The 24,283-nt window shown below is 36.6% G+C and overlaps 1 protein-coding gene across 9 annotated transcripts in view; it reads right to left on the minus strand.

The window, feature by feature from the left end:
• GTDC1 (glycosyltransferase like domain containing 1) overlaps positions 1 to 24,283 on the minus strand; it is a 414,534-nt gene that overhangs the window by 200,895 nt on the left and 189,356 nt on the right. For all 9 annotated transcript variants that reach the window (XR_006602412.1, XR_006602410.1, XR_006602411.1 and 6 more), the window contains 2 exons: positions 24,113 to 24,280; positions 20,548 to 20,721 (listed from right to left, as the gene is read on the minus strand). Coding sequence is in view for 4 of the 9 variants with exons in the window: in XM_045066517.1 (XP_044922452.1) it covers positions 20,548 to 20,721; positions 24,113 to 24,280 (342 nt within the window). In the remaining 5 variants the exon portion in view is untranslated. The remainder of the gene's footprint in view (positions 1 to 20,547; positions 20,722 to 24,112; positions 24,281 to 24,283) is intronic.

The raw sequence follows: 24,283 nt of genomic DNA on the forward strand, positions 1-24,283 counted from the left end.
TTTGTGGAGAAAGCCCACCAGGTTAAAACAAAAGCAAAAATAAAAACAAAAACAAAAACAGACAAACAAAGCAGAAACAGCATTTGAGGAAAATTATTCCCTAAAAAGATGTTTATACAATGTTGTGAAATAAATGGTTTTTTAAAAATAGAGATGATTCTTTTTAAATTATAATAACAGTGAAAATAATAGAGGAACCAAAGAGTCTAGGATGAAAATTAATGACACTATTGTTTAAAATAAGAGAATAGGAATATATTCCAAATTAACCAGGTTTCTTTAAGCTCCTAATTCCATTTAGCCTGGAAAGACAAGGAGAAAGAGAAGATAAAGCTACACATTTAAAACTGACAAAGAGCAGTACTTCTATGCAATTTATAATTAATCTGTGGGACCATGTGTCAGTAGAATTTATTGAGAAAAATAGTTTAGTGCTATTTTACAGGGGCAAGGCATTAGAAGAAAAAGTATTGCAATTGAAGTTACACTAGCTAAGAAAATATTATAAGAGCTATTAATCATCAAGATTCAGGTCATAAGATTGGCTAGCAGCTGAAGTCAAGAAAGCAAAAAACAACAACAACAACAAAACTGCACAAGTGGCCAGGTGAAATGTTGGTGTTTTATATCTTTGTCTAGGTGTTTCACTTAAGTCACTGCTGAAGAAAAGAATACTCAATGACATTCTATTTCAGACTATATTTTACCTATTATTATGACCTATGTGGCCACCCCTACAGTTTCAATAATCATCCCGCCACCACCCTTCTATCAGAAGAATGGACATTTTCTTTCATCTCAAGACAGAAATGCTTTATTAAGTCTTTGTGTATTTTATCTGTGGTTTTCAACCTCAGAACTTCACAATGTAGTGAGGTCTAGGTTCTGTCTACAGAAATTCAGACTGGGATTGAGTGCTGCCTGGGCTTAAGGATTTCTAAAAGTTCCACAGGATTCGAATACAGTCAGTGTTGAAAACCACCACATTTGAAGAATCAGTACAAAAGACAATAGGAACAGCTCAAAATACCCAAAATGATTTCACACACAGGCACAAGTCCTAGGGCTAATGTACTCTAAAAAGAAGACAGATAGAACCTATAAAATGAATGATTCATATCTCTTTTTGCATACCATATAAGTCATTAGACTGCATCTCAATCACTTTTTAAAACCTTCAAATTATATATCTATCAAGATTTTAAAGCCGTATAAGTAGATTTGGGCACACTACTATTATAGCCTAACTGAAAAGTCATGGAAAAAATGTTTTCTGGAAAACAGAATCCAGCTAGTATCCATAAGCTTTCCTCAACCTTCCCGGAAGTTATATTACTATATTGTTCCAGTCATATTACTATATTGTTCTTATAAGGACAGAATATTATTTTTCTGTCATAAAAGTAAGGTATTAGATAACCTGCATAGTCTTTAAAAGTGATATAATGGCATTACCATTAAAGGTCTGTCAGTTCTTCCATTATAAGGCAGTTTTAGGAATTTTATAACCTAAATATCTGAATTTGTTTCAGGCATAAACTGGTCTTATAAGACCTAGATGTAAAATTCAATTTTCATTCCTGTTTAAATATTAAAATTATAAATATTAAATATTAAAATTACTTTAAATTGTAGACAACTAAATAAACTTGTTTTTTTTTCCCCCCAAATGGACTTTTGTCAAATGAATGGATATTTTATTATTGTATTTAAAGCTTTAAAGGATTCCTTAGACCAAGCCTGTTTTATTGAGTGAGACAAATAACCAAAAACAGTTTAGAGTTCCTCCCTGGAAATTCCTAAGAGTAAAAAGGAAATCAACTGCTCAGAAGAGTCAGGGAACACTACTGTATTTCTAAATACTTAATTTTTATGTTGGATGTACGGGCATTTGAAAAAGCAAGCTTAAGGTTCTGTATTATCTAAATCAGAATGTAATGAGGTATTTTACAGTAATTCATACCAGTGTCTATTGAGAAAAATAAAATAGGGAACACAACAGAGATAGATATAAGACCTAGAATCAAAATAATCACAGGCTTTATTTGAAGGAACTTACAGGTCACCTTCACCAAATTCACAGAAACATAGGAACTCTCTAAACACAGTGACACGTGGTTCTTTGGCTTGAATACTTCCATCATGTCAAAAGGAGGAACTAAGTTCTACCAATTCTATCAGTAATGATTTTGAAGCACAGAAGAACAAACAAATTATCCATACCCTACCCTGTTACCAGAGGCATTTTAAACTTCCTTCTCAACTGTGTTAAAGCCCCAGATGTCCCTAGGGTCATTCTACTTTATAGAAGCAAGTGACACCCAAAAGATCTTATTCTCATGTAACTTCGTGGAAGACATTCAGGAATAAAGACTTTGGAGCCAGACAGATCAAATTCTTGATTCATGGTTCTACCCTCTCTCTGAACTGTGACTATGGGCAAATTACTTATCTTCATCTTCTCATACACAAATGTGAGTTTAATACCTAACACAAAAGGCTAGGTATATTAAATAAGATCTGTGAAAATTATGCACTACCTCAATCATAATATAGACTTATTACTAATATTAAAATTAACAGGATGAAAGGACCCATTTTCCTGATTTTACAAGCATTCCTAAGCCACAGAGTTGGATATGCTAGACTGAGGGGCAGGGCTGAAAATGAAAGAACCAAAGAACCAAGGAGAAGCTACCTTCACTGGGAGCTATCCCTGGTGCTGCTCTCGGATCTGGGACCCGTGGCTTGCCTGGCCCTATTAACCTAGGTTCCTCAAACAATCCAAATTCTGCCTTCCAGTTTTCAAAAACCTTGATTTAGGGGCGCCTGGTGGCTCAGTTGTTAAGCGTCTGCCTTCAGCTCAGGTCATGATGCCAGACTCCTGGGATCGAGCCTCGTATTGGGCTCCCTGCTCCATGGGAAGCCTACTTCTCCCTCTCCCATTCCCTCTGCTGTGTTCCCTCTCTCACTGTGTGTATCTCTGTCAAATAAATAAATAAATACAAAACCTTGATTTAGTAATACATTCCTGTTCTCTTGTGTTCCTGGCCTGAATTCCTATTTGCTCCCCCAAGACACTGACTGGATTATTTTCCCAATGAAAACCAACCTTAACATCAAATTGCTTCCTTTGCTGGACATTCTTTGATTTGAGATTTTTAACTGAAAGTTTTATCTTTTTATCTCTAACCTCATCAATGACAGTTACTAAAAAACAGTCGACATCCCTTTCTCCTAAAACTTTCTCAGGAAAACTTAACTATGTCTACAGCAGTAATTAAAAAAAAAAGAAAAAAAAATCAGAAGCCTTGAAAAGAATTGAAGAGTATAACTAAATCATTCCAGGAAAGTAGCCACTATGCCCAAATGCCAGTTTGACAAAAATACAGTACAGGTGTAAGTGCTACTTCTCCCATTCCTATGCAGACATCACTAATCTACCAAGGACTTCTTTTTTTTATTCAGAATATGGCCTTAAAGTCCTAAACAGGTTCCCAAAACAGCCATTAGGAGCCAAAGACGGCATACAAATAGACACTTATCTATCATCTCTAAGTTAGGACGAACGTGTGGGTTTTGCAAGAATTTTTGTTGTTTTCGTTTTTGTTTTTACATTTTAAGTCTCAGTTGGAACACTGCTAGAGCATACGCTAGTGGTTTCGAGAGGGCAGAAGCACCCTTACAATTCAGATACATGTACATGGTTATTAAAGAATCAGAGCTTTCTCTTCTAAGACTGGAGGTGTTAGCCTTATGTCCTGGATAAATTCCAACTTAGGTAATTACATTCTGCTTACCTCACCCCCCCTAGCAATTTTTTCAAGTGAATCCAGTATTATTCTTCACTTCCTATCCTAACCTGCTGTGTAGTGTTGCAGTGAGCTGTTAAACAGCTGCCGTGCTTCACTCTAGTATGGTGACTGCTTCACTGTATAATTTGTAACCATTCGCAGTGTGCTTTGAAATCTTTCAGGATGAAAGTGTTACCCTAAAATGCAAGATATCATCATCATTTTAAAGGCATACAGTACAACCACTTATTTCAGTTAAATTCAGCATAACATATTTAGAAAATACCTTATTTCATGAAAAACCATAAAACTAGGTTAAAATACCCATGAAACATGCTACAGAGATTATATGAAAAGGTATTTAAAGAAAGCAAACTATTTATCAACTATATGAATATTCTGCCAAAGAATGGAGTAGTAGGAAGAACAAATGCTTAAGACATTTTTATTTGAAAATACATCTGCCTTCATCAGATGGTAAAAATTCCCAATGTCACCCAAGAAAAACAGTGAAGAGAAAAATTGAACGTTAAGTCAATGGGAAATGGAGGAATGCCAACACTTATGGAGAAAGAGATCAAGGATAAAATACAATTTTTGACATTTTCTTATTTCTCATCAGGACAGCCAGAGAATTTTACAAATTCATTATCATGAAGACACTGAATTTTTACTATAGATTGCCTGGGGACACTTGCAGACAGGAACATACATTTTTGCAGTACTGAAAAGGATGTCATGGTACAACCAAGAGAGGCTACTTAGGTGCATGGACCATCCACAGGCTATTAGTTATCAGACACGCTTTAAGGTCAAGGGTTCTTGGATAAAGAGTAGAAAATCTGGAGAACTTAAAAAAAAAAATGCCAATACCTAGGTCCCAAACCCAGAGATTTTGATTTAATTGATCTGGGCAACAAGATTTTATTTATTTATTTATTTTTTTTTTAAACTGCTCCCCAGGTGATTATCATGTGTAGCCAATGTTGAAAACCACTGCTTGAGGCTATGATGTACCAACCTGGTTATAATTGTTGTTTGGCTTTTTTTTTTTTTTTTAGGGGAAATTAATCACATTTTTTGAGGCCATGTGTATCATCAGACGTTATTAATACAGGCCAAACAATTCGATACCACAGACACGTTTCATGGCATGATGCTTTATCACCCAAGGACTGTATTTCTGAAAGATCATAATTCTAATGCAATCTGTTTTTGTAGAAATAGGAAGGCTCTCTACAAGAAACAGTAACTCTGAATCTAAGAGGTTTTTGAACTCACAGGTAGTTCTGGGTGTGTTACCTAGGCTACAGATTTGTCTGGAGTAAACTATACAATCCCAGGCTAGCCTTTTCCCGCCACAGACATCTGAGCCATACCTCCTCCGTTCAGAAAATAATGAATAATACATTACCATACTACTGCTTACTTCTCTACCTTCAGGTAGAAGCTCTGCACTCTCAACCAACCTGCACATCCATGAGGTATTAAAGAAATACCAGCAAGCATGAGCAGAAACAGATTTTCACCCAGCCAAGCACTGAACAATTGCACATAATGACATGAATAGTTGATTCTCTGTTTAGAAAGTGAGATGTAGTTACATCAACTTTGACCATAAGAGCCCCGTTCCACAAGTGCTAACCCTGAAAAGTATCTGTAAACTAAAACATAACAAAGACAGAAAAAAGAGGAATAAAAAGTCAGCAAAACAGAGCAGGTGAAAAATAACCATAAGTGGCAGGAAAGTGTGCTGGATATCCAAGTATTTTAAAAGTGGTAACTAAGGACTTAGATTATAACAAGTTATTTTTGTGAATTAAATTAGTCATGGGAGAAGAGATAGAAAAAAAAGACACAACTAAACATTATAGTGGAGTGCATTACACATCAGAGTAAATGAAGCCTTACATTTTAAAATAATCACCAAAAGATTCAGAAATTGAGGCGGCAACCCCTAAAGGTCAGTTCAGATATCTGAAAGTGGCAATTAAAATTGATAAAATACAACAGAGTAGTAGGTATGATCTTGCCTACCTTATCATCCACCTACCCTCCTCCCTCTCATACTGGGTGTCCACCTAACTACCCAGAGCATCAGCTCACCCACAGGACATCAGCTAGCTATAGAAACAGGACTCCAGATTAAAAGGGGGATTCAGGAATACCTGGGTGGCTCAGTCAGTCGGGTAAGTGACTGCCTTTGGCTTAGGTCCTGATCCCAGGGTCCTGGGTCCTGGGATTGATCCCTGGGTCCAGCCCCCTGTTCAGTGGGGAGCCAGCTTCTTCCTCTCCTTCTACTGCTTCCCCTGCTTGTGCTCTCTCACTCTCTCTATCAAATAAATAAATAAAATCTTAAAAAAAAAAAAAAAGCGGGTTTCACCTGATAGCCCTAAGAAGAGGCAGAACAGGCGTTATCACCAAAGCCATGACGCTATGGAAATTTTAAATATCTTCCGATGAGAAACATGGAGGGGAAGTTTAGAAAATTTTCTAATCATAAGGGATAAGTAATTTATAACAAAACTTGCAAACAGGAAGCATTAAAAAATTGATAGTACTCATTATGTTTATAAAAAATAAAAAATGTAAAAAATAAATTGATAGTTGTATATAATATTGGTTCACTCAGAATTGTGATACCAAGTCCCAGAAAAGGGAGATAATCAAAATGATTTTCAGGTTCAGAGTTACAAATGCTGTAAACTCCTCTTCCTCATTCCTAGAATAACTTTTATAGGAGTAGCTCAGTATTTGCTGGAAAAGCAAAAAATGTTCTAAGCAAATAGAGTTGGCCAATGAGCATTTTAACCTCAAAACAAGCTACAGATGAAAGAGTTGGACATTTTCAGTGTAAAGCGGCAACAAGTAGTAATGCCACTGATGTGTCTGGGATGCTTCTGAGAAATTTCTGGACGCCACATATTCCTGGTAAAACTGGTCTGTTTTATCAGTGCTGCTTGACCCTATCCTGCTAACTACAAACACAACCAACAACCCAGGCTGCACATTTCTAATAATCTCATGAAGTTTCTGAACTGGCTGTTCTAATTTGTGATTCTGCTGCAATGATGCTCTAACCCCTTGGAGTAAAATCCTCTCTGCTCTAGTTTCTCCACCTGCAAAATGAAGGAAGAAGACTCAAGATCACTAAAGGTCCACCCTCCCCCACTTCGGTCCTCTCTCAGTTCTGAGTCTATTCTTTGATAAGAAAAAGTCAATTGCCTAAAACTGAAAACAAAACAAATTTGTCTGCATTTGAATGTGGGTGATATTTTTCTCTGATTTCCCTATTCCAGCTAAGAGGACAACAATTTTAAAACTTAGACATTTCTTTGAATTCATTCTCCCCCTTGTCTTCTATTTCCAACAGAACTCATCACCTAATCCTGAATAGTCTACTTTCCCATTGTCTCTTGCTTATTTCTTTTCAAATCCATTCTCACCGACTGAGACATAACCTCCCTCTTCAATTAGCAGAAAATAATTATTACATACACTTTAGGATTTGGTGTTAGAAAATGAGTTTTGGTATTATAAAAATGAAATGTGGTGGTTTTGAATAGACCCTCCTTCTCTCCATAGAATCTCGGGGTCTGTTCAGGGTATCGGCTGATATTTTATAGAGCCCATCTGCGCTGGGTTTGAATGGGATGGGTATCCCAAACAGATACATCAGTTCTCAAATGCAAATGAATTCAGCGGCAGTCAATACTCATGAACTTAGAGTTAGCTGATAGGAACAGGAAGCAATGGACTGGACACTGAATTTCAAACAAGAAAGATAATTCCCTGGATATACGAAAATACAACATATAAGAGAGAAGAGGTGTTAAATTGCTCTTTCTTCTCTTGTTGCTCACTAATTATGTATGAATCTTAGTGTGTGGCCAAGGGGAAAATAAGAGAAGAACTTCTACCATTCTCATTTTGTGGCTGTCTAAAGAAAATGACCAAGATCTCAGCGCTTAGAACAACAGGTAGGACTGAATGAAGGGCAAGTGTTTGTGCAACTAATGAGCTTACCTTTAATTAAAGAGAATTGTAACTAGGTTTCCTAAGTTGAATTTTCACTATTGTGTCTGCTAATTTTTTCAAGTTCCATATTTAATAGTACTGACACAAAAAATTAGGATCTTCCAAGCAAAAAGTGACAATTATTTAAGAACTAGTTTCATAGGAATACTTACTGATAAAAATAAATTTGTAGGTAACACTGACTCAAATATAGTAAGAACAAAACAACCAAACTTAAGGAAAGCTTATGATTTCTAATCACTTCCAGAAGTACCTCTGCAGATAGTCACTTGTTAGTACAAACCTTGTTAGATGTCAAAAAGGTCTACAACTTACCTTAATAAGCCCAAAGTACAGAAACTCCACAGCTTACATGGCAAGAGCACACATACAGAATAGTACTTGGATTTAATATTCTTAGCAATATTTCAAAGTAGAATTTTGGTAGTCTAACATGGTAAAGATAAGTCAAGACTAGGGAAACATTATTATTATCATCATCATTATTATTATTATTATTATTTTAATTCTAAGTTGACATAAAACAAATATCTTGCTTCTAAAACAACTAAAGTCATACAGGACCACAACTTGGGACAAAGTTCTTATGCTAGAGAAAATTAAATAAGTTACATAGAGGTTAATGAAAGCACCTAAAGATATTTTGAGAATGAACACACAAATCAAAGACAATAATAGTAACAAGTACCATTTATTTAATGCTCACTATGTTTCAAGCATTTTAACAATATGTTACATTTGTATCTCATTTAATTTTCACAGCAGCCCAATGAGACTGTTATTACTACCCTTACTTTAAAGATGAGGGGGGAAAAATGAGGTGTGAAAGATCAAAAAACTTTTTCAGTATCAACCAAGTGGTTAGCAGAAAAGGTGGTAGTGAAATCTAGCTGTGCCCAACATTAAGTCAATTTTCTTAGGCACTGCACCACGTTGCCCTTTCATTATATAGTACTCATCTCAGGATTCCTCGCCCAGAGGGACTGAAGTGATTCAGTTACTGAACTCTGAGAAGACAAAGGAAGGAGTAATTCAATAAATTCCTGCTTATCCAGAACTAAAGAGTTCAAAAGATCTGATATTTTTACAAATTCTGCACTCGGTTTTTATAAGATGGTAACAAATGACAAGAAACAGGTATCTTGGATTTACTTGGAAAAATAAATTTGAGCTTTGTCCAGTGTGTCAAAGGAAAGAGCAAATCCAACCAAAATGTCTAGAAATGTAGGTTGGTATAACAAATCACATGACATTCTAAATAATGACACTGGGATAAGTAGACACTTCCTGCTGGTCAGCTCCATCTAAATGACTTGCCAACATCTCAGACTCAACATATAAAACTCAGAATTCACCATCTTTATTTCTTAATTCCAATAGAACAGATATTCTCCTAGTTACTATAATTAACATTCTGAGATTATCCAAGACCATCCAGTTGCCACTGTCAACTTGCCAAGTCTACAACTGGCGCATTTATGTGTATGTCCTCCTCGTCATCTGCATGCTGCTTTCCTAGCTCAAGTCTTCAATAACCTGGTCTAATATTTTTTAAAACTGTTTCTCTGCTTCCGTTTCCTTTCCCATCAATACTGTATTTATCAATACCAAATTATCTTATTTCATAACCTAACAAGGCTCCCAAACGATGACAGGCTAAAGTCCAAATTCTTCATCTTAAATTCCCATCTCTAACCTTCCTATCTCTTTGCCCAATTGAGTCAAAGGTAATTAATCTCTTCTAGGCCCAATGATCATTCACCACCATAAATCTGGTTATAACTATTCTCTCTCCATAATGTGTGCCTGCATGTACCCTAACCTACTCTCCTTTCAAATAACACTACATAAATGGAAGCAGCATACTGAAGCCAGACCATTTCAGTAGCTGTACAATCTCCGGCAAGCTTAACCTTCCAAACCTCACTTTTCCCACTTGTAAAATGAGGATAATAGTACCTAGCTTGGAGGGGTTTGGTAAAGATTAGAAGTAATATACATGAAGTACATGCCCAGAAAAGGCAGGTGATAAATGATAGCCACTATTATTATGCCCAAAACTGAGTCAGTATTTAACGCCCAGGTTAAATGCCATAAAAAGCACTTGCTTTTTTTTTCCCCCCTATCTTAAAGATACCTGTTATGTCTATCATTTCTACAAAGCTCTTAAGATTAAGGATCCTGTCTTTTATATCCTTATATCCTAGAATACCTTCTATTTACCATATTAATAGCAAGCTTTTAATAAACATTGGGATAAGAAGGCATGAATAAACCTCAAAGAATTAAACTGCTGTTAAGTATATTTTATTGCATTACTTTGAAAAATTTTTAAGGAATTTCCTATGAAGTCTTTTATCTGGAATTTCTGTGCAAATAAGCTATCCTGTGTAAGAAATTACTCTGGCAGTTTACTGCTGAATGATACATTCCAGCTAGTTTGTTTTCTAGTGGAAAATGATCTAAAACACTCCCCAGCATTCTTCACAGGAACACTGAACAACTACAATGACTTCTGTACTGATCACCCCACTTGCTGTTCCACACTCTAGCACCACCAGGAATGCACACGAATCACAGGTGTCAGGCAGATGTGGAAACAGCCCACGTGCCTTTCTCTCTTACGCACTGCTAACTTATGCCCGCTCAGGCGCTGCGGTTATGCCAATTGATAGGATGTAAGACAGTCCGCACCCTTATTTGAATTACTGGCAAACTTCAGATCCTCGGATGTTCTATAAAATCATTATGGTTTTTCAAAATTTTGTTCCCCCTCACTTTTGAGGTTGGACTCCTACTGAATGGATGACCTTATCAAAAAGCCTGTGAAACAGATAACCAAAATGGTGATGGTAGGAATATAAATAAAATCACTAACATTTATTGAACATGACTAGGTTGTACACACAGAGCTCAGTCGGCACACTGTAATAATGATCTCAACTGGCATAATAAATCTAAAAAGTAGGTCCTACTTGATTACCATTTTACAGATGGGAAAACTTAAGTTATAGGATGTTAAGTGATTTGCATTAGGCTGAGCAGTTTTAGTAAGTGATATAGGACAAACCAGATTGCTCTACACCATTCTGCTGACTCCCACATTTTATTCAGCGTTATCCCAAATGGAATGATTTGAGTAAGTGCTTTTTAGGAAGATAACCAAAGCTTGATCCTTTAAACATCAAAGTGGTTTATCTGAACTCTTTCTAACAACATGCATTGTACATAGCCCTCATGTAATGAACAGAATATCTAACACAAATTGTTCTAGCCTGGATGGATCTACACTGATGATCATTCATTATGCTACAGGAAGCTCAGTCATGGCCTCTAAGCCCATTGAGGAGAAGAGATCCTAAGTGGACCTTTTGCTGAATTCCCTTCAACGATGGCTTGAGTTTGTTGAATGACATCCATCCCCATTTTGTAGAAGCCCTGCTCCATGCATGACTCCTTTTGAAGGGATGATGTAGTCCCTGGCTAAGCATGTTCTCTGATTTTTAGTTATTTCTCCACCCCCTGATCTGTCACCTTTGCTTCTTGCCTCCAAGATTACTTTGAACAGGACAATGAGGAACTTAAAAAAAAAAAAAAAAATGGACATCAAGTCTTTGATGTCTGAAGCCAAACATTCTCTATACTTGAGAACGGGTGTAAATCATTTTATAAAAGGATAGTTTTTGTTGCTGCTGCTGCAGCTGAATTTAAAGCACTTCTTTTGGGTGGGGTTATTGTTATTGTATAAATTGGAGAGAAAAGAAATCTAATCACAAGTAATTAGGCATTAACATGAATGATAATTTCATAAAAAATACATTTTGAGTGAACAAGAGTTTGTTCTTTGTAACTTCAGGCCAACAAAGGAATTTTCTGCGTGTGTGTGTGTGTGTGTGTGTGTGTGTGTGATGAAGCCAAACTCTTTTCTTAACAAGAATAGTAAGAGGAAGATGGTTAGAATATAACACAGCATGAAAGATTTGCATTAGATATAAAGGAGATTTCATGAAAGTGAGTGGTGTTAAACATTGGAATGATTTATCAAACTTTTTTTTTAGTAGAGTGATTCTATAAAAATTTTTTTAAATGACATTCAAATGAAACACATTTTTGCATTCATTTTGAAGAGCCAAAATAATTGTTAGCAAATATGGATATGTTTAAATTTGTAAAAGCAAAACTTTTCTTCTCCTACTTCAAACCTAAATTAATATTCAAGAAGACAGTACCCACTTCATTATTTCATAGAGCAAAGGCAGTATTTTATTAATATGTCTGACTAATACTTTCTCAATGTATCTGAGAAATGTGACCACATGTGGTAAGAAGATTAAGGTGTTTTCTGGCAACACCCCCCCCACACACCAAAAGCAGAACTCTTGACCCCAGAAAACAAAGTTTTCTGTGGGGAGCCACGGGGGCTGCCTTCTGTCCTATCAATCCACGAATTCTCAAATTACAGATCTGCTGTTGTTTTCTGACACATCTGCTTTGCAATGTAAAATAGTGTTGTTTTTTTTTTTAATAAGAATTCTTCAAAAAGCCCTTAGGCTCCTCGCCTTTGTTTGCACAGCCTGAGAGTTTTCATTTAAAGTTTTCACACTGTTTTTAAAATTCTCCATTTTTGTTTTTAAAATAGTTACGGTGAAGTCCATAGACCTCTGTCTTGGCTTTACATTTCAGCTACATGGAAGAGGTGGAGAGAAACACGTAAAGAAATTGTTAGGGTTTCTGTAACTGAGATTACTCCAAATGACCAACATTGTTTTCCTCTCTCCTTTGCTGTCAAAAATGTAGAAGGAGGAAAGCAGAGATGCTTGCTTTTCAGATAAATTCCTGTCCCTAGGATACAAAAACTACAATGAAATGAGGAAACTCACAGGTAAAATCTACTATTGTTTATTCTGACAATCCAGTATTGTGGAAAATAGGAATACAGAGAAAAATGATTACAGAAGCATATGAAATTCTTCTCTATTGATCACGGTAAGATTGATACTTGGTATTCTCTCTGGTGACTAAATGGAAACCCGAACCCCAGAAAAAGCTCCTATTTTTCCATCTAAAGTATACATTCCTCGTGTGCTCCAAATCCAAACTCCAACTCCTAAGGAAATGCCATCCTTTCATCCCTTCATTAAAAAATAAACGGAAGATTTTTTATTATGGTCTCCACTGAAAACACATATATTTGATCTGTTTACATCAATTATGTGTAACTATAATAAGGACATTTAAGCTTTTTTCACCATATAATGGCACTGAGAAGGCAAGCACATGATAAATACATACAAGTATCAGGAGTTGACAGTCTTGAGCCTTTATCTCTCTTCACCTTTAATCCAACTGAATGCTGTTTGAGGCAGTTGAGACCCACTTCGATATTCCCTCCTCAGTTCCTGATGGAATTTCTTGGGAAGACCTGATCTTTCTCAAGGATAAGATACAGTACTTTGTAATTCACCGTATCTGTATATACATTCTTGTGCGATCCGATTTGTCGGGAGTGGGGATCATCTCGTTCTATGAAAAGCATGAATGGTCCCTCAGTACCGGATCTTGTAGGGGAAACAGATGGAAAAAATGTGAGGATGTGCTGACATATTCAACTCCATCCTAAACATCTAACGTGATGCTTAGATAAGACAGGTGTCATACCATAAGCTACCTTATAAGGGAAGAGAGTTTGAGTAAATGAGATATATTTACAAATAGGAAAAAAAAACCGGTTTTCTCATACATGAAATATTGGTCTGAGACTACAGCTGTGCCTTTGATGATGTATTCTTCCCATTCTGCCTCTTTTGGCCTAGCTCCAATTTACTATTGGTATTCCTTTTTAAAATTTCTCATTCCTCTTCAGGTATCCTCTTTTTCAAAACTTCAACCCTTTAAAAGTCTCCTTTCTAAGCCTTGAGTCCTTTCTTTCATAACATTACCATGACATGCTTCCTTTTATTCAATATTTCTGTCAGTTCTCTTTTATAAATCATTTGTTCCTCAATGGTCAGAGTCAAGTACCAGGGACCTGAACATCTTTTGGGGACACAGGCAATAAAGAAAAAAAATGGTAAGAATTTGGGTTGTAAAATCGGAAAAAAAAATGTTTGATTTCTTGTTCTACCTTTACTATCTGTACAACCGTAGGCAAAAAGTTATTTACATTCTCTATGGCTGAGTTTCTTCAACTATAAATGGAAAATAGCTTTCAGAATTGTTGGAAGAACAAAATGCTAAAATACATCTAACAGGCTTAACACAATGCAGGGCTAAAATAAGAATCAGTAAGGTTAGCTGTTATGGTTAACTCTGCCTTCTAAAGATGACCCTGTCAGAAAGCAAGTTGCAAATCCCTCTGATGTTCTGATTTCATTAGAATGAGACTCACACAAGGCCTGGATATATAAAATCCCCTAAGTTGTACCAGGCATTGCCTGTTTGGCAGTTACATGACCTGGAGTAGGAAAATACTGGCTTCCTCTAGCCAATGTCTGGCTCTGCGGGCTGTAAGACTGTTTTCTTTATTCTTTCCATCATACAACCAACAGCACATGGAGTTCTACAGGAAATCTGCCTTCTTGATATATACAGTGAAATTTCCTTAATTTCCAATCTATAACCTATATCCTCTAACACAGCACAGGCTTCCCAGTCAGGAGTCTCATCTCATCGAGTCTCAAGATCACATTTATCTTCTGGCATGCTACAGGATGAATGTCTGTAGTCCTTGAGAAATCCTGTGTTGAAATCCTACTCTGCCCCCGTATGTATTAGAAGGCGAGGACTTTGGGAGATAAGCACATCATGAGCGTGGATTCCTCATCAATGGGATTAGTACCTTTGTAAAACAGACTCCAGAGAATTCCCTCGCTCCTTCCCTCATGTAAGAACATAGCACAGACACAGAAAACAGATCTTCCCCAGACACCAAATCTGCCAGAGCCTTAATCTTGGACTTTCCAGGCTCCAGAACTATGAGAAGTAAACTGTTGCTGTTGATCAGCCACCCAGTCTATGGTATTCTGTGACAGCAACCCAAACAGGCTAAAGCATGGTGTTAATATTGCAAAATCGATCTTGTTGACCACTGACCATCTGGCAGGCCTAGACACCTTCAGGACCAAAGGAGCCAGTCTACGCACCCCGGCAACAAAGGGAGATTTGGCCCACAAAATGGCTCCAATCAGGAACATCTAAAAAAACAGCTTCCTGAAATATTCTCTGGTCACCAAAGCCTACAGATATTACCACTGAGTGGGAAGGGTTTAGATGCTTACTGTCCTCCCTTCAGTGCATACGGCTCCCATATATCCTAGAGCGAGGCACGGGGTCTACCTTCATTTGCTGTTGTTTATCATTTCTACCAAAAGTGAGTTATGCATTTCCTTCCATCTGACACAGAATTTACTGGCTATCATTTTTTAATGCCTCACAGTCACCCTTGTGATGTACAAGCTGTACAGTCATGGAGAAACGTCTGCGAGGGTTCTTCAACCTGCGCAGTTGCCTACCCTGCCATAGAATGGCTCCAGGCTGCTACGCTTTTTCACTTCTCATGTATTTTTTTTTTTAATAGTGTATCTCTCTCCTCCCTTGTTGTCGAGCTGTCAGTCAGCTGTCACTTTTTACTGCTGTCAGTGAGCCTGCCTTTATCGCGCCCCCAATGTGATGCTGCTAATCTGCTGTCAGCTGAGAAATCAGATAATCAGGACCTCTGAAACTGCATTCGCAATAAGTGGTGGGCTGAGCATGGGATGGAGATTTTGAGATAGGAGTTCCAGTCCTTGCTCTGTCTATATTTTGCTGTGTGGTTACCAGGAGACACTTAACATCTCTGAACTTTGGTGCTTTCATCCACAAATGAGGAGCAGAATCTGTGTGTGTGTGTGTGTGTGTGTGTGTGTGTGTATACACATTGTGTATGTGTGAGAGAGAGACAGAGACAGACAGACAGACAGACAGGAAAGAGATCTCACCTTGACTTGCATCCTAACTTTCTCTGGCTACTAGAAAGAACACAAGAAACTTTTCTGTGATTTAATAGAATGCAGGATGGGGTATCACTGATCCTTTATTTATCAAATTCAAAAGTATAATCTAACTTTACTTCTCTGAATTTACTACTGGCCATCTTCTTAGACCCTCTTCCCTCTTCTCTAGAGGACAATTCTCTCAGTGTTGACTTCCTGACTCTTTTTTCTTCTTTCAATCCTGGACTCTTCTTCCATCAGTGCTTTAAGTGCTAAGAGTGTCAAAGGCCAGTGTGAAGTTCAAAGCCAAGGTAATGATGAGAAACCAGCAACAAGCCTGAAAAATAACAACTTGCGTGTCCTAGAAAACAATTGAAAAATGTGTCATAGTGTGTCAGATGCTGCTGATATGTTAAGCAAGATGAGTACCGAGAATTGACCACAGGATTTAGAGAGGCATGGAAGTCACTGGTAACCTTAACAAAAACAGTTTCAGTGGAGTAGCTGTAAGAGAGAACAGTAGAAATAAAACTGAGAGCAGATAAAAACTCTTTCAGGAGGTTTTGCTACTAACAGAGAGAAGGAAAACAGGCAGTAGCAGAAGGGATAAGTGGAATCAAGAAATGGCTTTTTTAATTTTAAAGATGTAAAACAAATAGCATTTTTTTAATGCTAATAGTGACCCAGAAGACAGGAACTGATAGTACAGAACAGAGAAGGACAAATTGCTAGGGCAGTAGTTCTTAGATATGCAAGAAGGCTGGACTCTCGTGGAGGCAAAGGCCTCACATGGAAGCAAAGTCAGTTCATCCACATTAATGGGTACAAGGAAAAAGAATATGCACCCAGAAGTGTGTGGATGAGCCGACACGGTGGTAGCAGCATATAGAAATTCTCTGCCGATTGCTGCTATTTTCTCAGTCATAATCTGAGAGTGAAGATAGAATATTTGGTATCAGAAGTCTACAAAGCAAGAAAAACTCATGATTAGTTATCTAGTAGATGGGAAATGTGGTCTGCTTACCAGGCAGCTCAGGAGGACCATGTGCATTTAGGGTAGACTATCAAGTACAGCTGGAGGTTTTTCTCCTGATCAAATTAAGGAAAAGGGCAAAAAAACTGAGAGAATATGTAAGACAGCAAGGATAATGATCAAACATGGAGGCTGAGCTCAAGAAGGAAGGAGGAAAATTGGGACAAGAAAAAAATCAAAGTAAGGAGTTGGCCCCACCAATGGATGGTAGATTCCTATGAGGCCCAAAGACTGAGTCAGAATGATACAGAGAATAATAAATGAACCTCTTTGTTTATATTGGGCCGCTCCTTTGGCAGGGTACTTCTGTATTTTAATGTGCTGATTAAGAAAGGAGAGAGAGTTAGAGAGTACTTTATATTCAGGTGGCAATAAATGTGCTAGGTTATATAACAATGGGAGTGGGGAAATTAATATGATGAAGTAGTCTTTACTGGGGTGGGCGGGGGGCTATCACGTACTAGACACTATGCTAAGCATTTTGCATGTGTTTCCTTTATTTGCATTTCCTTTATTTGCATTATTTCCTTTAGTCACTACACAATGCCTATATAGGTGATATGTAAATATAATCGTAATATTAAAGAACCTAAGTTCAGGGTCATTACACATATACAGGTCACAGAGCTGGTAAGTGGCTGTCAAGACTCAAATACATGTATGTACGCCTCCAGTGTTTAAAAGCTTTTCCATCCCCAAATATTTAATACATATAATGATAATTTCTTTTTTTTTAAGAGATATTTATTTGTTTATTTATTTACTTAGAGTATGAGCAGGGGGAGAAGCACAGAGAGAGAGGGTAGAGAAAGACTCCTAAGCAGACTCCCTGCTGACCCAGAGTCTAAAAGGGCTCGATCTCACAACCCTGAGATCATGACCTGAGTCAAAACCAAGAGTTGGACTCTTAACCAACTAAGCCACCCTGGTGCCCCCAATACATGTAATGATAGTTTCAAGTGATATTCTTTCTTGCCACAATTTTTCTGGTCTTTGAGAAAGACAAGGCAGTGAGGAGTGAGAAGGGTAATAGGTAACAGTAGTTGCCACGAAGTCATCTTACTGAAGTCCTATGTGACTGATATGCTCTGAATCTTAACTGTTAACAACTTTAGAAATCCTCATATTTTTTGGCTGAAATACAGCTGTTCTCCTTCTCTGACTAATATCCATTATAGTATACACTATTATAGCATATTATATTAATAATTTAATTATATCTTCTACTTTTTTTTACTTATTTTTTTTTTTTGCCATGAACAAACAATATTTGTACAAAGAGAAAGATAGAAGCATTCAAAAGTTCTTCTTCTTCTTTTTTTTTAATCATCTTGGTTATGTTGCCTTTGGAATTACTAAATATTTTTCAACATCTCAACAAAATAATACTCTTTTAAGACTGCAGGCATTAGAATGATTGTCATTCATGCAAATAATCACTTACTTACACTATATGAGTTTGGGTTGGATAAAGCAAATTACCATTTGAAAATAATTCAAATAACACTCTGGGCTAAGACCTTGCTTATGAATGTTATCTTGGCCACAATATTTCTTAACCTTTTTCCATTTAGCTAGATTTATTTATGGTAATATAGTCCAAATTAATAAACTATTCAATTGCCACAGGTGTATTAAAACATATGATGTTGTAGGAATATATCAGATGCAAATAAATTTTAAAACATATTATGTATTTGGAATTCTATAGTGGTAATAATTAAGATGTAGTATAACCACCTACTAAATTAAAGATGTACATTTTGAGTGTACATTATATTGAAACCTTAAAAAATGTCAAAAAAATAAAGGTCATATTTTAAAAATATGGCCTAAAATATAACTATGTTTTAACTAATCATAGGTCTACAGTGTAACAATTGTATTTTCCGGAAAGTTGAAATTCTCTCATCTCACATATTACATATATAAATACACATGATAGGGGTGCCTGGGTGGCTCCGTCGTTAAGCACCTGTTTTTGACTCAGGTCATGATCCCGGAATCCTGGGATCAAGACCCACACCGGGCTCCCTGCTCAGCAGGAAGCCTGCTTTTCCCTCTCCCGCTCCCCCTGCTTGTGTTCCCTCTCTCGCTGTGTCTCTCTCTGTCAAATAAATTTTTAAAACTTACAAATAAATACATACATACATATATACATACACATTATATATGCATATACATATGCATCTATAACTGAAAATCAATTTTGATCTTTTTTTCCTTTAGCCTGACAGTTGTCGAAACTCCAAATAAATGATTAAGTATTTTTACCAAATGACCTATAGCAATAGGAAGCTTGAACAGTAAACAGAAAATTGAACAAAGAACCATGGAGTCTAAACGTTAATCCAGTCTGTGACAATCAGTAGTGTGAGTACAAGCCAGTCTCTGCTTCCTTGGGCCTCTGCTTTCTGAACTCCATAAAGTAAGACTTGGGCAAGGTTGTCTAACTTAAATTTTATGACTCACTAACTTGATTTGGGATTAGGCAGATTTTTCTTCAATGAAATACTAACTAGTAAACACTCAAATAAATCAGCATTAAGAGTGCTGATGAGGACTACTGATTCCACAGCAAAATCTGGGTGAACTCAGTAAATCTAGAATACAGAGAGTAATGCTGACCTCCTGCATAACATGCATAGACATTAAATTGTTTCCTGCCTTCCTTTCAGCGATGGGGAAGAAACAGCTGTCCCTGAACCCTTTTTAAGGACATATTCAGTGGCAAACAGCAGCATCCCCGACTAGTATGAGTCCCACTGAAGTAAACTTTCTGTTCACACGGGAGAAATATTCCTACTGGTAATAAAAACCATTTTGCTAGGTTTAATCAGAAGTGAAAAGGAATTTGAAAATGTTCCCTTTGAGCCACATCATCCACTGCTAATTCAGGGTGGGCCCAGCAACAAGGGTAATAAAAAATGTCCTTAGTAACAGAGAAAGAGAAATGGCAATTAAGTGCATTTGTAACCTAATATAGAAGACCTAACTCTTTATTAAGATAATATAAATAATTGGAACACCTGCGTGGCTCATTAGGTTAAAGCCTCTGCCTTTGGATCAGGTCATGATCCCAGGGTCCTAGGATTGAGCCCCGGATTGGGCTCTCTGCTTGGCAGGGAGCCTGCTTCCCTTCCTCTCTCTCTGCCTGCCTCTCTGCCTACTTGTGACCGCTGTCAAATAAATAAATAAAATCTTTAAAAAAATAATAATAATATAAATAATAAAAAAAGAAAAGGAGAGGGAAAAAAATAGAAGAAAATAACACAGGAAATGAAAGTAACCCAAGCAGTGCAATTACCATTGATTTACTTAGAACCGTTGCTATATACATATAAACCCATGGGCATAAGCTGAATGCAAAGGCTGAGAAATATGCTTGACCATGACTTCTGTAACAAAACAACAAAGAAAGAAACAAAACAGTAAGTGTCAAAAAAGCCAAAGCAGCTTGCTTGAGGAAACCAGTTAAGTATCAGAGAAGAAAAGATGAACTCAATATCAGAACTAACCATTCAGGGATCATCAAAACACATGATTATTTAAAATGTTTGTAAATCACAGCATGGTTTGAAATAGAACTTGATTCTCTAATTAACCATGCTTATGCTGAAAAGTTAAAATTGGCAAGAACACCACAAATTTCTATACATTTTGGAAATAATTTATGAACACATTATTGAAAAACGGAGTCAAACATACTGACCTGCTCACATCAGGAAACCTGATGGGAAAGTAAAGAACTTGGCACTTGGGCCTGATGATGCTTTCCAGATCCTTGGGTCTGTGATCAGGGATCAGTTTCATAAATTTTCCGATAGAGGTGAGAAATGACTCCATATTAAAAACCGAGTTGAACACCACCACATCAGCCACCAGGCTGGAAAGGAAAGGGATAAATGCAAATGATGAACCCACACTCATGCACAGTTAGTTTTTATAAGCTCAAGACCTCTGTGTTGATCAGGGTTTATACTGTACTTGGGTTTGCAAAGAACTCTGCATTTCCCATCAGTATTTACTAAATGGCCTCTAATAGAGAAGTTCGTTTCGTTCCCATTGTATCACGGTAAGTTAGAGTGCTGGCATCAGGGAGGAAAGGCAAGAGAGGAATTAAATGATGTACTGGGATCTTATGAGGTATCAAACAATGTTTATTTTTCTGCAGTGTCAGGACTTTCTGCATCATCAGCGATACCAAGTACAGCAGGGCCTTCTTCTTTGTGGCCCACATACCCATGTTGGATTTTTATGTCAGTGAAATACACCATTTTATATCATACTGCTGACAAGAGGACATCTGCCGAACTTTTCAGTACCTTCAAGAAGACTAGTTCAGATAAAGCTATTTCACACAAAAGCATACCTTTAAACATGTTGTAAAAGTTGATTTCTTATTTAACCTTTGCTTTAAGAAACCACTAGATTTTTTAAAGTTCTGGAATTCTACAGGAAGGATTACATGGGATCTCTATAAATAACTTATTTTACTAGTATATTGTATTTGGGGTCATCAAAGGAGAAGAAGGATCACAATACCGCGGACCTTCAGAATTAAATGAAATAAATATAATACTATCTATTACTTTCAATGGCAAGATTGTATTCCTCCCTTTAATATTTTTAAAATACAAGTAATCTGAAACACATTGTTATAAGGAAATGTGATTAACCAATTCTAGGTGGCATACATGTGTCCACAGTGTTCAGAACTGCCTCTAACATTTTCTTGAAGACCAATGAACACAAATGATAACTTAGGGCAACCTGGACAAAACTGAATATGTAGTATGTTCCCTTCATGAGTCAAAAAACTGATTTAATAAATAATTGGTTTGATTTTTTAAAATGGCCCTCTTTGTTTAAGCAATGATTCAGTGTCTCAGTGTCACTGGATCTCACTAAAACACACACAGATGTTTTAGTGAGAAGATATAGAAGCTCAAATAGCAGCTAGTTTTATTTCACCTTAAAATTGATAAATCAAGGAAATGGAAAAGACATATAAGCCTGTAAGACGGCAAAACACTAATGAAAAGGTAGAGCTTACAGAACAGAGATACCATAGCAAATACTCCATTTACTGAGGACAGCCAAAGTTCCTGTTGTTAATACACAGCAGAAGGAAAAGCCTACAAAAGGAACGTTGAACTGCCACCTTTATGCCTCCCCTGCAAAACCACTTTTCTCTATATAAGTTTTGTTGTTGTTGTTGTTGCAACCTAGTGGAAATTTGGGGGTAGGGGTGATAACAGCACCGATAATACAAAAGAATGTCACAGAAGTGCTGACACATCAGCAAGCAATAAGGAAGCCAATATAATAATAGACCAAAAGTTGAAGGATGTTTTACAGCTAGTCTGTTTTCACCATATGTCACATATTGTAATAGCGACCCGCAGGTCATAATATACAGTTACAACATGTGTTCATAAGTCAGAGGGTAAGTGAAACCTCTATTTAAGGTGAGTGCTTATGTCAGTCACCTCTGAGGTCCTTAACTGCCACTCGGTCAAGAAAAGAAATCCAACAGTGCCAACAAAAGCAGAAGTCAGCAAGAAACCTAAAGAAACATTTGAGGAAGCAAGACTCATACTTTTCAAAGAGAATGTGAAACGGGACTGCTTTCTGACACTCTTATTTTTCCTCTGGACAACAGCAAACTATTTTTTTCTCATAAAGAGTCTAACCAGTAATCGAGTCTACTTCTTCCTATCTGAGCTTGTCAATCAGTTTACCCTCTTGAGAAGAGCAATGACGGAAAATCATGTACAGGCTTTTGTAGTCTCATTCCTTTTGAGAAAAAACAATCTTTTATAAAATACAGAGATGAGGGGCAATGAGCTAAATTTTTTTTAGATATCTGCCCTCATAAGGCATGAAACCCAACTACTTACACTCTTAAAAACCCATTCTATGCTAAATTAAAGATTCAAGACGGTCTACAAAAATATTCTTTTCATGCATTTCCTCTCCGATATGAGTGGGTATAACTTCCATTAACTTTAAAGCCACCCATAAAGGGAAAAATAGACTGAATTTTTTTCTCCAGTTATTTCTCAGGGGTAATAAACACACACTATCAGAGGAAAAGAATGATGCTAATTCAAGAAATCAAAGGAATATTACAAATGTTTTCCATATTGATAAAAGCACAAAATGATTTTATTTTTGTTTTTAAAACATATTTGCCTTCTCTGTTTCAATATAAAATAAAGTATTTTAATTTTATTATGAAATTTTAAAATGGTTGTGTTTTTATGAGACATTTGACGTGAAGCAGTTCCACTCTATTTTGATAGTGCTGCTACTTCACGACTGAAGCAGCTTGTAAAAATGATGGCAGGAAAACATTTACGAAATGCTCAAAACACAGAAATATCACCATAGAGCTGTTTTTCTAAGTCAACTAAACTATGGAATATGCTTGTAAGAGTTGGGAGCCTGTTTAAGCACATCATCAATCCCAATTGCTAATAACTATTTAAAAAAGGTGAGTAAGATGTACCCAATCATGGCCAACCTGATTCTATTTGACTGTTGTAGTTCTGTGAGCAGGATCCAATCGCAAAGCCATTTCAGAGTTGTTATTAACTTCTTTCATTAACTAAGCTTCAAGAGATACACTTTGTTGAAGTAACAACAGAGAAGGACCATCACCTTTGAAATGTCATGGTATTTTAAGGCTGTGCAATTTCAGAAGATTCAATGAGGGGAAAAAAACCCAACCACCTAAAGATTCATTTTCCATAGTTTTCTCTTATAATAATAATATGAAAAAAGGATTAAAACTCCTTGCTCTATTATGTTTTAATTTTTAATTTCTTCCTGTGTAAATTTCTAACTTGATTTCAGCTGGATATATTGAAAGTGGTTGGTAAATGATAATAGACTAACTGGCTCTTTTCTAAAAGTATCCCCTAAACAATACATGATAGAATCAAGGGGTGAAGAAGGTCTCTGTCAACACTTTGATTCTATTTTGAATGTTGTAGAAAATAGATAACTAATTCAACATATAATTAGATTATTACATTTGTATATTTTATAAAAAGATTAGTTGTTCATATATACATATGTATGTATATATATATATATCTCAAAGTATATCAAAGGCACAAGCAATTACTACCACAGAAGATACACTTAAACATACACACCTACTTGAATGAGTTTTTAAAATAAGTGTACAGTAGGTCTCAAATTTTAAAAGCTAACTATAAAGAAAACAGGGGCAAAGGACTAAATATAATGACACAATCTATACCTACCATGAGAGAATTTGGTTGTATCCATATTGGAAATCCCTCTCCTGATATTTCTTAACAGGATATACCAACTGGTTCTCATGGAAGTAGAGAATCTTTTTCAATTTCCCAAGGTCAGGCCGAAGGGCAACCAATTCAGTCAGGTTCAACACTGAGCTTGCAAAGAGGATCCTA

This window comes from Mustela putorius, unplaced genomic scaffold (assembly GCF_011764305.1).
Source record: "Mustela putorius furo isolate JIRA1106 unplaced genomic scaffold, ASM1176430v1.1 tig00003867_pilon_pilon_pilon, whole genome shotgun sequence".
Lineage (NCBI taxonomy): Eukaryota > Metazoa > Chordata > Mammalia > Carnivora > Mustelidae > Mustela > Mustela putorius.